The sequence below is a fragment of the Entelurus aequoreus genome, linkage group LG16 (genome assembly GCF_033978785.1).
Source record: "Entelurus aequoreus isolate RoL-2023_Sb linkage group LG16, RoL_Eaeq_v1.1, whole genome shotgun sequence".
Classification (NCBI taxonomy): domain Eukaryota; kingdom Metazoa; phylum Chordata; class Actinopteri; order Syngnathiformes; family Syngnathidae; genus Entelurus; species Entelurus aequoreus.
Window position 1 is genome coordinate 34345533 of NC_084746.1, and position 12089 is coordinate 34357621.

The 12089-nt window shown below is 42.2% G+C and overlaps 1 protein-coding gene across 2 annotated transcripts in view; it reads right to left on the reverse strand.

Moving 5' to 3' along the window:
- Positions 1-3132: 3132 nt before the first annotated feature.
- Positions 3133-12089, reverse strand: part of LOC133630878 (NAD-dependent protein deacylase sirtuin-5, mitochondrial-like) — a 35453-nt gene continuing 26496 nt past the window's right edge. For both annotated transcript variants that reach the window (XM_062022693.1, XM_062022694.1), the window contains exons 8-9: positions 4914-5029; positions 3133-4023 (exon numbers count right to left, since the gene is read on the reverse strand). In XM_062022693.1, coding sequence (XP_061878677.1) covers positions 3954-4023; positions 4914-5029 — 186 coding nt within the window. In that variant the 3' untranslated portion in view covers positions 3133-3953. The remainder of the gene's footprint in view (positions 4024-4913; positions 5030-12089) is intronic.

Below are 12089 nucleotides of genomic sequence, written 5' to 3' on the forward strand. Positions count from 1 at the left end.
TCTAATATTTAAGTGAAAAATGAAAGGTTATGTGATTTTTTAAATTCATATTATATATATATATATATATATATATATATATATATATATATATATATATATATATATATATATATATATATATATATATATATATATATATATATATATATATATATATATATATATATATATTTAAGGAGTTTACCTAGATGTGTATTTCAAAAAAAGGCAAAAATCCGATTAAGGTTTTTCAATGTGTTTTAAAAAGCCGATTAAAATCAAATCCATGCTATATACTGTACTAGTGTGGCGCTGGGTTGAGTTAACGTGCATGGATTGGGGGCCCTTACGAGTCTTGTGTATGGGTGGGAGTCCAGAATTTGGTGCTATGCCCTCTGCTAACATCGGGTATAAAACTGAAATGTACACTTAACATCTGGTTGTAGTTAGATGTTGCTATTGGAGCGGCTACTATTTTGCCAGTAAATCCTGAAATATAAGGAAACACCTCCCAAAATGATACAGTGCAGCTGTAACAAGCACAATAATATGGTTAGGCAAAGTGTAAATTAAAAAACATAAAAAATAAATAAAAGAGCCTATTATCCTATAAAGGCAAAATCAAGCTTTTTCCACAGTAGTTTCCTTTTGTGTGATGCTGGCTGGGAAGGGAAATTGAATTGTAACGGACACAAATGTGATCCAGCAGGCCGTAGACTATAGAGCCTCTGATGTGTTGCTCTCATATGAGAGACAAATACTTCTCTGGCCAGTGATCAATAACCGGGAGAGAGCGGCCGCTAGCCTTGATCCTAATTAGTGACGAGCTAGAGAACAGATTAGCCTGCACCTGCACCCCCCCGTCTAAGCTCTCCTGAAACAACAACAGCTCCCCGCCAGTCAGCATCAGTGGAAGGCGGTGGGGGGAGGGAGGGACGCACACACTATAATACAAATAACACACGGGGACAGAAAAACAAAACAACAACAAATAAAAACACAGAAATAAATGGTAATTGTTTCCTGGTTGCCTCTTTCCACAGGAGGGACATCGTGCTTTCTAAAAATAATAAGAGGATGTGGAGGGAGGGGGAAGAGGGATTAACTGTAAGGATTTGTCATCACAGCCAAGTCGTTTAAACAAGTACAGTTCAGCGAAAGGTTAGGACGATGAGACTATGAGGATATTGCTCTGTGTGAAAATGTGTACGTGTTGGGAATTATGAACAGAAAATACCTGGCTGGGCCTTTAGAAAGCGTTTAGCATTACAGCTTTCGCACATTGCGTGTTTGTTTTAAATATACAGTACAGGCCAAAAGTTTGGACACACCTTCTCATTCAATGCGTTTTCTTTATTTTCATGACTATTTACATTGTAGATTGTCACTGGAGGCATCACAACTATGAATGAACACATGTGGAGTTATGTACTTAACAAAAAAAGGTAGAATAACTGAAAAAAAATAATCTAAATAGCCGCCATTTGCTCGGATTACTGCTTTGCACACTCTTGGCATTCTCTTGATGAGCTTCAAGCACACCTGTGAAGTGAAAACCATTTCAGGTGACTACCTCTTGAAGCTCATCGAGAGAATGCCAAGAGTGTGCAAAGCAGTAATCAGAGCAAAGGGTGGCTATTTTGAAGAAACTAGAATATAAAACATATTTTCAGTTACTTCACCTTTTTTTGTTAAGTCACATAACTCCACATGTTCATTCCTAGTTTTGATGCCTTCAGTGACAATCTACAATGTAAATAGTCATGAAAATAAAGAAAACGCATTGAATGAGGGGGTGTGTCCAAACGTTTGGCCTGTACTGTACATTGATTTTTTGTAAACACAACAGATGTCCCAATTTGATATGTTGTGTATATTCTGTGTGAATAGCCTTCCTCAAGACCTCAATGATGGCCAAACATTTTGCATATTTAAATGTTTTGCAAAGGGTCTAACATGAGGTGAAACTCTTTTTATCCACTGTTGATGCAATGGATGCATGAAAAAAATCCATGGTTGCCTATTTTTATTTTCTATGTTTATTTGAAAATACATATTGTACAATATATTTTTAGTTTCAATTATTTTCTCGCTTTAGAAGTCAGCTGTTTTATTTGGTAATAGATTTATGTTATCAATAATAATAATAAAAATACATAAATAACTAAAATATATATTATAATGAATTAATGATGACTAAATATATTATATTTTTTATGTTTTAATCAAAATAAATAAGTAGTTTACCATAACATTTCAATAAATGCCATGACAGCACATTCAGTTGTATTGAAATGCATTAAAGCCTGTGTGTCAAAGTCAAGGCCAGCGGGCCAGATCCGGCCCGGTCTATGGCCCCCGGGATGATATTTGATTAGTAATAATAATAATAATGGATTAGATTTTATATCACGCTTTTCTATTATTAGATACTCAAAGCGCTCACAGAGAAGTAGGAACCCATCATTCTTTCACACCTGGTGGTGGTAAGCTACATTTGTAGCCACAGCTGCCCTGGGGTAGACTAACGGAAGCGAGGCTGCCAGTTTGCACCTACGGCCCCTCCAACCACCACCTATCATTCATTCATCATTAATTCACCAGTGTGAGCGGCACCAGGGGCAAGGGTGAAGTGTCCTGTCCAAGGACACAACGGCAGCGATTTGGATGTCAAGAGGCGGGGAGCGAACCTGCAACCCTCAGGTTTTTGGCATGGCCGCTGTACCCACTACGCCATAGTATTAGAACCTGTTTTGCACGCACCAATACTCCATCAGTGTTGGCGCTAGGAATTTTCAAAATATGGTCCCAGGGACCCCAGCAAGTCATAAAAAAGGGGTCCCACTTTTTTGTAACCGTTTTGAAAACAAGTGATAAATGTATGCATTATCCTGTTATATCTCACATTCTATATTTTGTTTTGGAAAAAGGTTGTCATAAACATTACTTCATTCATTAAAACAAATAATACAAAAGAAAACACATTTGAATGCATATGTAAATGTATTCAGTTATAAACATTCATTCACTTTCTTCCTTCCTTTATGGATCTAAACTTTACAGCTGCCTGTATTTTTTTCTATATTTTTTTTTATTGTAATATTTTCAGAATGCGTTTGTTCTATTTTTGGCCAAATTAAGACAAAGAAAGCAATTTGAAGTTGTCTTTATTTTTTTGTTTTAATGCCATGATTTTATAGTCCGGCCCGCATGTGCACAGATTTTCCTCCATGCGGACCCCGAGCTAAAATGAACTTGACACACCTGTATTAAAAGAAACACGTACGATGCAATTGAATACAAAACGCAAATATTTTAATACATTTTTCAAATAATCGGCAAGTAATATTTGCTTGATCATCATTATGATTTGAGTAGATTGTCATAAAGTGTGTGTTAAATTTGTGGGCAAAACATGTAAAAGACAGAATAATTCCCATTTATCGCGATTGAACCCAGAGTAAGAATACATAGGCTGACACAGACGTTCATGAACATGAGCAGGTATGTATTGTGTGCAATAAATCCATGTAACATGAGCTCTACCACTTTTAAAGCAAAGGTTTGGTCAAGGCGGTTTGTGAAAGGCACAAGATAACACAAGGAAAAATAATTATCCTTTAGCACCTAAATATGCTTGGTACAGTATACATAATGTAGATTTTTGGGGGTACTGTATGTCATTTAGTACTCGTAATTGTGCCGTTAGGTATACAGTCTGTATAAAAAAGTAAGAAATAATCATCTACTGCATATGTAACAATTCCTCTTGGCAGTCAGTCTTAACCCTCCAAGCACATATCTAATTTCCAGTTATTGAGCAGCTCGTTCAAGTATGAGGTCACCTGCGAAGATACATTCTACACACCCAAACATCGGAAGCTTGAAAGGCAAACATATGTAAGAGAATATGACAACAACCCCTTTTTTTGTTTGGACTGTTGCCTGAAGCCACCGGTTGGGGCTCTTCGTTAGACCTCAGACTCGTGCCGCGCCAGGGCTACAGGCAGCGTGGTCCCACATGGCCCCTGGAAGTGGTGCCTGTGTCACACAAAAACTAAGCTATGATGAAGACCCAGTACACATGTCGCACAGATGTGTCACGTATCATTTAACCCAGGGGTGCCCATTACGTCGATCGCGAGCTACCGGTCGATGGTGGAGGGTGTGTCAGTCCATCGCCAGCCAGGCATTAAAAAAATAGACCTAAAAATTAACGATCATCAATCTTCACCAAGACGTCACTTTCGTCACTTGATTGACATTCACGGCACCCGAGGGTCTTGTGAGATGACGCTGGCTGCTGCCAGATCATTATTAAGAAAAAATGACCGACAGAAAGGCGAGAAACACTTTTTATTTTAACAGACTCTCGCACCGTACCTGCCGTCAAAACTCTAAAGATTGACTGCACAGTTCCTGTCTTCACAATAAAAGCGCTGCTTCATCCTGCCTGCGCTAACAAAATAAGAGTCAGAAAGCTGGCGTGCACGAGCTAGCAAGCTACGGAGTTTGCCGCCAATGTATTTCTTGTAAAGTGTATAAAAAGGAGTATGGAAGCTGGACAAATAAGATGGCAAAAACCAACGAGGACTTTTTTCTTCCTCCATTTGAAAATGTGGACGTTATAATCACTACTGTCTGATTCCAATCAATGCAAGTCATCAGAATCAGGTAATACACCAACTTATATTATTGTCTTCATGAAAGAAAGGAATCTATATGTGTTAAACATGCTTGTATTATCAATAAACACCTTTAACTTGTTAACAAAAATGTCTCTTTCATAAATAAATACATATAAATTAAATATACATGAATGAGGTAGATCCCCTCCACTTGGTCAAATAAAAAGTAGCTCGCCTGCAGAAAAAGTGTGGGCACCCCTGGTTTAACCCCTCGTGAATGGGTGTGGGTGTGTTAGATCTTACGTAAAGTACTCCGACTTTGGTGTTGTTCGCAGGTTGAATTCTGCAACCGGCACGCCTCTGGATGCGACCTGAGGGCCAAACATGGCTACCGGGTAGACAATTGACGACGTACCCACCTAGAAAACATCAAAGACAGCATGCAAGTAATTCAAAAGCAAATACAAATCTACTACACAGCACTTTATTTAATATATTATATACAGTTTTTTCCCATATTGTGGCCAAGGACATAGGACTAAACTGCAGAGAGTACAAGGCTTCTAGTAAGTGTTGTGTTGTACAAAACCCAAAACCAGTGAAGTTGGCACGTTGTGTAAATCACATGGGCTCAGGAACTGGTTTTGTATTATTAGGTCATTCCTATTTTATAATCAGGTCAATGTTGCAATGTTCTGCAGCTTTTGTTCCTGAATACTTTACATGCATAAAACAACACTTTCTCTCTAAATTCTTGGCAGCTTTCTAGACACCATGTAGAGTGGCAACTCAACGTACAACTGGCCCAATTTACTAGATCTCTCTGGGCTGATTGTTATGCTTAACGTTGCAAACCTCTCCGATGTTAGATGACGTAGTCAATGCCACAGTGAACCCCGTAAGAAACGACCAAAACATTCGGTGTCTGACCCGCTAGCATTAGCTTACAGCTAGAGATCACCATAACTTTGTTTTCCAAACATTGAAACTCAGAAAGTGAGTGTGAAAGACAGTGCTGAGAAAAAGAAATAGATGATATTCATTGAATTAAAGAAATAAATTGCCAAAAACCTGTTTTGATTAATGTGCGCATGTAGCCAACTTCGCCAAGCAGGTGAGTGTATCGCTGCTAGTCTGCACCATACTGAAGCCGAATGAGTCGATTTCGACATCGCCAGCCAAGGAGGTTAAAATAACTTCTAAATCAGGGGTGTCAAACTCAAATACAGAGTGGGACAAAATTTTAAACAGAACAAAGCCGCGGGCCAATGTTGAACAAATTAACCTTTTAATAGGGACCCAAACAGGTTTTGCATTGAATATTGAACAAGCAAGGCTTATATAACTTTATAGTGACATGCAGAATCGAGTTTCAAATAATAATAATAATAATAATAATAATTAAAAAATATCAATGGCATATCAAATACAATTGAAATAAAAATTGAATGCCTCTTTTCTATTTGCAGCCTTCTGAGGTAAATATCAACATTAACTTTTTCCACTGGCTAATAAATTTGAAAATAAAATAACAATGAATAAAACAACCATTCAGGACTTTAAACTGCTCAGTTAGCAACACACTGATCTAATCTGATGTGCCCAAGCCAGATACCTGGCATCTTTTCTTGGATGCTAGTTCATTAATGTCGGGGCTCAGGCTTTGAGCTGAGGCAACCTTCATTATCCAACGAAGGTGTTCTTCAGTCATTATAACGTCCTCTACGAGCTATCGTCACGTCCGCTTTTCATCCATTCTAACATCGTGCAGACCCAGTCTTAAGATATGTGCGGCTTCTGTACGCACACACACGTGAATGCAACGCATATTTCATCAACAGCGATACAGGTTACACTGAGGGTGCCCCTATAAAAAACTTTAACAGTTAGAAATATACGCCACACTGTGAATCCACACCAAACAAGAATGACAAACATATTTCGGGAGAACATCCGCACCGTAACACAACATAAACAACAGAACAAATACCCAGAATCCTTTGCAGCACTAACTCTTCCAGGACGCTACAAAATACACCCCCGCTACCACCAAACCCCCCCCACACACACACACACACACCTTGTAGCGTCCCGGAAGAGTTAGTGCTGCAAAGGGTTCTCTGTATTTGTTCTGTTGTGTTTATGTTGTGTTACGGTGCGGATGTTCTCCCGAAATTTGTTTGTCATTCTTGTTTGGTGTGGATTCACAGTGTGGCGTATATTTTTAACAGTGTTAAAGTTTTTTATTCGGCCACCCTCAGTGTAACCTGTATCGCTGTTGATGAAGTATGCGTTGCATTCACTTGTGTGTGTGCGTGCAAAAGCCGCACATATTATGTGACTGAGCCAGCACTCGTTGGACTGGCTGAAAAGCAGATGCGGGCCAGAGTTTGACACCCATGTTCTAAACGGTGGACATTTATCCATTAAAATATGAAGACGTTGCTGATGGTGTGTTTGACGGATATGCAGCTTGAAGGAGATATCGTAGAAGTCTGCTCTCCAAGGTAAATTATATACATTATTATTACCGTATTTTTCGGAGTATAAATCGCACCGGAGTATAAGTCGCACCGGCCGAAAATGCATAATAAAGAAGGGAAAAAACATATATAAGTCGCACTGGAGCAGGGGTCACCAACCTTTTTGAAACCAAGGGCTACTTCTTGGGTACTGATTAATGCGAAGGGCTACCAGATAGATACACACTTAAATAAATTGCCAGAAGTAGCCAATTTGCTCAATTTACCTTTAACTCTGTTATTATTAATAATTAATGATATTTATCTTTGTGGAAACACTGATCATCTTAATGATTTCTCACAATAAATGTATATAGAAACAGATAAATATCAATTTGCAACACTTTATTTTTATAATTTCTCTATAAGTGCACAATAATTAAAATAATATGGGGTATCGGGCCATTAAATAATAATTAAAATTTAACATTTTCAAATGATCACTTCTAAGACAGTCTTGTGAAATCACAATATCCCATTTTAACTAGCTAGCCACTAACATTTTTTAACAAATCATGAATTACTTTGCACCATGTTTGTACAAATAATAACTCATGTAAAATACAAAAGTAAACTCTCAAATTTTTAAATCATGTCACACTTTGAACTGGACACCAAATCTGTTATCTGTTTCTTTGTCAGTTAGTGGGAAGCCTGGCATTGCATGCTGTTAACTAGTGTGTTGTACTCTGGTGTGTAACTTGACACTGCAACTCTGAGTGAGTCTTGCAGATGTGCATCAGTGAGGCGTGTTTGTTCTTGATGAAGTTCATGTCAGAAAAGGCTGATTCACAAAGATAAGATTTTTCCTCATTGTTTGCGGAACCTTCTTAATCTTTTGGACATATTTTCACAGCAATCTGGCCTTAAGCTTAATTATGATAAATGTAAAATGTTAAGGATCGGAAATCTAAAGGGAACGTCCTTTTGAATGGAATGCAAAGTGTTTTGTTTATAAATTATATGCAATCTGTTGTGTTCCCTAATTTTTTTTCTGTGTACATGAATGAAGGTGTGTGTTGCTGAGTCCGACTTGGACATTATCTGGACTGGGCCTGGTTTTAAAAACCCTTTAAAAAAATCTAATTTCATTGACAACCTGGTCTGTTGAAGATAAGGCCCTTTTTTTTAAAAATAAAATAAGATAAATAAATAAAAAACATTTTCTTGGATAAAAAAGAAAGTAAAACAATATAAAAATAATTACATAAAAAATAGTAATTAATGAAAATGTTAGTGGACCAGCAGCCTATACAATCATGTGTGCTTCAGGGACTGTGTCCCTTGCAGATGTGTTGTCTATGTTGTGGGAACCAGAATATTGGTAGCAGAAAGAAATAACCCCTTTTGTGTGGATGAGTGTGCATGGGGGAGGTTATTTGGGTTGATGCACTGATTGAAAGTGTATCTTGTGTTTTTTCTATGTAGATTTAATTTAAAAAATAAAAAAAAAAACGTTTTTTTTTTTTTTACATTTTTTTTTTTTTTTTTTTTAGAACAGGCCCGCGGGCGACTCATCTGGTCCTTACGGGCGACCTGGTGCCCGCGGGCACCGCGTTGGTGACCCCTGCACTGGAGTATAAAAAAAAAACAAAAAAAACTATGGACCCAGATTTCCCTCGCCCGGACGCGGGTCACCGGGGCCCCCCGCTGGAGCCAGGCCCGGAGGTGGGGCACGATGGCGAGCGCCTGGTGGCCGGGCCTGTCCCCATGGGGCCCGGCCGGGCACAGCCCGAAGAGGCAACGTGGGTTCCCCCTCCAATGGGCTCACCACCCATAGCAGGGGTCATAGAGGTCGGGTGCGATGTGAGCTGGGCGGCAGCCGAAGGCAGGGCACTTGGCGGTCCGATCCTCGGCTACAGAAGCTAGCTCTTGGGACGTGGAACGTCACCTCGCTGGGGGGGAAGGAGCCTGAGCTAGTGCGCGAGGTGGAGAAGTTCCGACTAGACATAGTCGGACTCACTTCGACGCACAGCAAGGGCTCTGGAACCAGTTCTCTCGAGAGGGGCTGGACTCTCTTCTACTCTGGCGTTGCCGGCAGTGAGAGGCGACGGGCTGGGGTGGCAATTCTTGTTGCCCCCCGGCTCAGAGCCTGCATGTTGGAGTTCAACCCGGTGGACGAGAGGGTAGCTTCCTTCCGCCTTCGGGTGGGGGACGGGTCCTGACTGTGGTTTGCGCTTACGCCCCAAACCGCAGCTCAGAGTACCCACCCTTTTTGGATTAACTCGAGGGAGTACTTGAGAGTGCTCCCCCGGGTGATTCCCTCGTTCTACTGGGGGACTTCAACGCTCATGTTGGCAGCGACAGTGAAACCTGGAGAGGCGTGATTGGGAAGAATGGCTGCGCGGATCTGAACCCGAGCGGTGTTTTGTTATTGGACTTTTGTGCCCGTCACAGATTGTCCATAACGAACACCATGTTCAAACATAAGGGTGTCCATATGTGCACTTGGCACCAGGACACCCTAGGCCGCAGTTCCATGATCGACTTTGTAGTTGTGTCGTCGGATTTGCGGCCTCATGTTTTGGACACTCGGGTGAAGAGAGGGGCGGAGCTTTCTACCGATCACCACCTGGTGGTGAGTTGGCTGCGATGGTGGGGGAGGATGCCGGACAGACCTGGCAGGCCCAAACGCAATGTGAGGGTTTGCTGGGAACGTCTGGCAGAGTCTCCTGTCAGAGAGAGTTTCAATTCCCACCTCCGGAAGAACTTTGAACATGTCACGAGGGAGGTGCTGGACATTGAGTCCGAATGGACCATGTTCGCGCCTCTATTGTCGAGGCGGCTGATTGGAGCTGTGGCCGCAAGGTAGTTGGTGCCTGTCGTGACGGTAATCCTAGAACCCGTTGGTGGACACCGGCGGTGAGGGATGCCGTCAAGCTGAAGAAGGAGTCTTATCGGGTTCTTTTGGCTCATAGGACTCCTGAGGCAGCGGACAGGTACCGACAGGCCAAGCGGTGTGCGGCTTCGGTGGTCGCGGAGGCAAAAACTCGGACATGGGAGGAGTTCGGGGAAGCCATGGAAAACGACTTCCGGACGGCTTCGAAGCGATTCTGGACCACCATCCGCCGCCTCAGGAAGGGGAAGCAGTGCACTATCAACACCGTGTATGGTGAGGATGGTGTTCTGCTGACCTCGACTGCGGATGTTGTGGATTGGTGGAGGGAACAGTGTGGTTTTCGTCCTGGTCGTGGAACTGTGGACCAGCTCTATACTCTCGGCAGGGTCCTTGAGGGTGCATGGGAGTTTGCCCAACCAGTCTACATGTGTTTTGTGGACTTGGAGAAGGCATTCGACCGTGTTCCTCGGGAAGTCCTGTGGGGAGTGCTCAGAGAGTATGGGGTATCGGACTGTCTAATTGTGGCGGTCCGCTCCCTGTATGATCAGTGCCAGAGTTTGGTCCGCATTGCCGGCAGTAAGTCGGACACGTTTCCAGTGAGGGTTGGACTCCGCCAAGGCTGCCCTTTGTTACCGATTCTGTTCATAACTTTTATGGACAGAATTTCTAGGCGCAGTCAAGGCGTTGAGGGGATCTGGTTTGGTGGCTGCAGGATTAGGTCTCTGCTTTTTGCAGATGATGTGGTCCTGATGGCTTCATCTGGCCAGGATCTTCAGCTCTCGCTGGATCGGTTCGCAGCTGAGTGTGAAGCGACTGGGATGAGAATCAGCACCTCCAAGTCCGAATCCATGGTTCTCGCCCGGAAAAGGGTGGAGTGCCATCTCCGGGTTGCGGAGGAGACCCTGCCCCAAGTGGAGGAGTTCAAGTACCTCGGAGTCTTGTTCACAAGTGAGGGAAGAGTGGATCGTGAGATCGACAGGCGGATCGGTGCGGCGTCTTCAGTAATGCGGACGCTGTATCGATCCGTTGTGGTGAAGAAGGAGCTGAGCCGGAAGGCAAAGCTCTCAATTTACCGGTCGATCTACGTTCCCATCCTCACCTATGGTCATGAGCTTTGGGTTATGACCGAAAGGACAAGATCACGGGTACAAGCGGCCGAAATGAGTTTCCTCCGCCGGGTGGCGGGGCTCTCCCTTAGAGATAGGGTGAGAAGCTCTGCCATCCGGGGGGAGCTCAAAGTAAAGCCGCTGCTCCTCCACATCGAGAGGAGCCAGATGAGGTGGTTCGGGCATCTGGTCAGGATGCCACCCGAACGCCTCCCTAGGGAGGTGTTTAGGGCACGTCCGACCGGTAGGAGGCCACGGGGAAGACCCAGGACACGTTGGGAAGACTATGTCTCCCGACTGGCCTGGGAACGCCTCGGGATCCCCCGGGAGGAGCTGGACGACGTGGCTGGGGAGAGGGAAGTCTGGGCTTCCCTGCTTAAGCTGCTGCCCCCGCGACCCGACCTCGGATAAGCGGAAGAAGATGGATGGATGGACTGGAGTACAAGTCGCATTTTTTGGGGAAATTAATTTGATAAAACCTAACACCAAGAATAGACATTTGAAAGGAATTTAAAATAAATAAAGAATAGTGAACAACAGGCTGAATAAGTGTACGTTATATGACGCATAAATAACCAACTGAGAACGTGCCTGGTATGTTAACGTAACATATTATGGTAAGAGTCATTCAAATAACTATAACATATAGAACATGCTATACGTTTACCAAACAATCTGTCACTCCTAATCCCTAAATCCGATGAAATCTTATACGTCTAGTCTCTTACGTGAATGAGCTAAATAATATTATTTGATATTTCACGGTAATGTGTTAATAATTTCACACATAAGTCGCTCCAAACTATGAAAAAAACTGTGACTTATAGTCCGAAAAATATGGTACTACATTAAATCAGAAAACTGCTGTAGTTGTTTTGTAGCACATTCTATTGTAATATTTTTTCAACAATACGTATTATCATAAAGTTTGTTATTCCTTTTAAAATGCATGTTTCAATTTAGAATTGTGATTTTTTTTTTAAATTAACTGCAATGGGAAACTTTGCTTTGC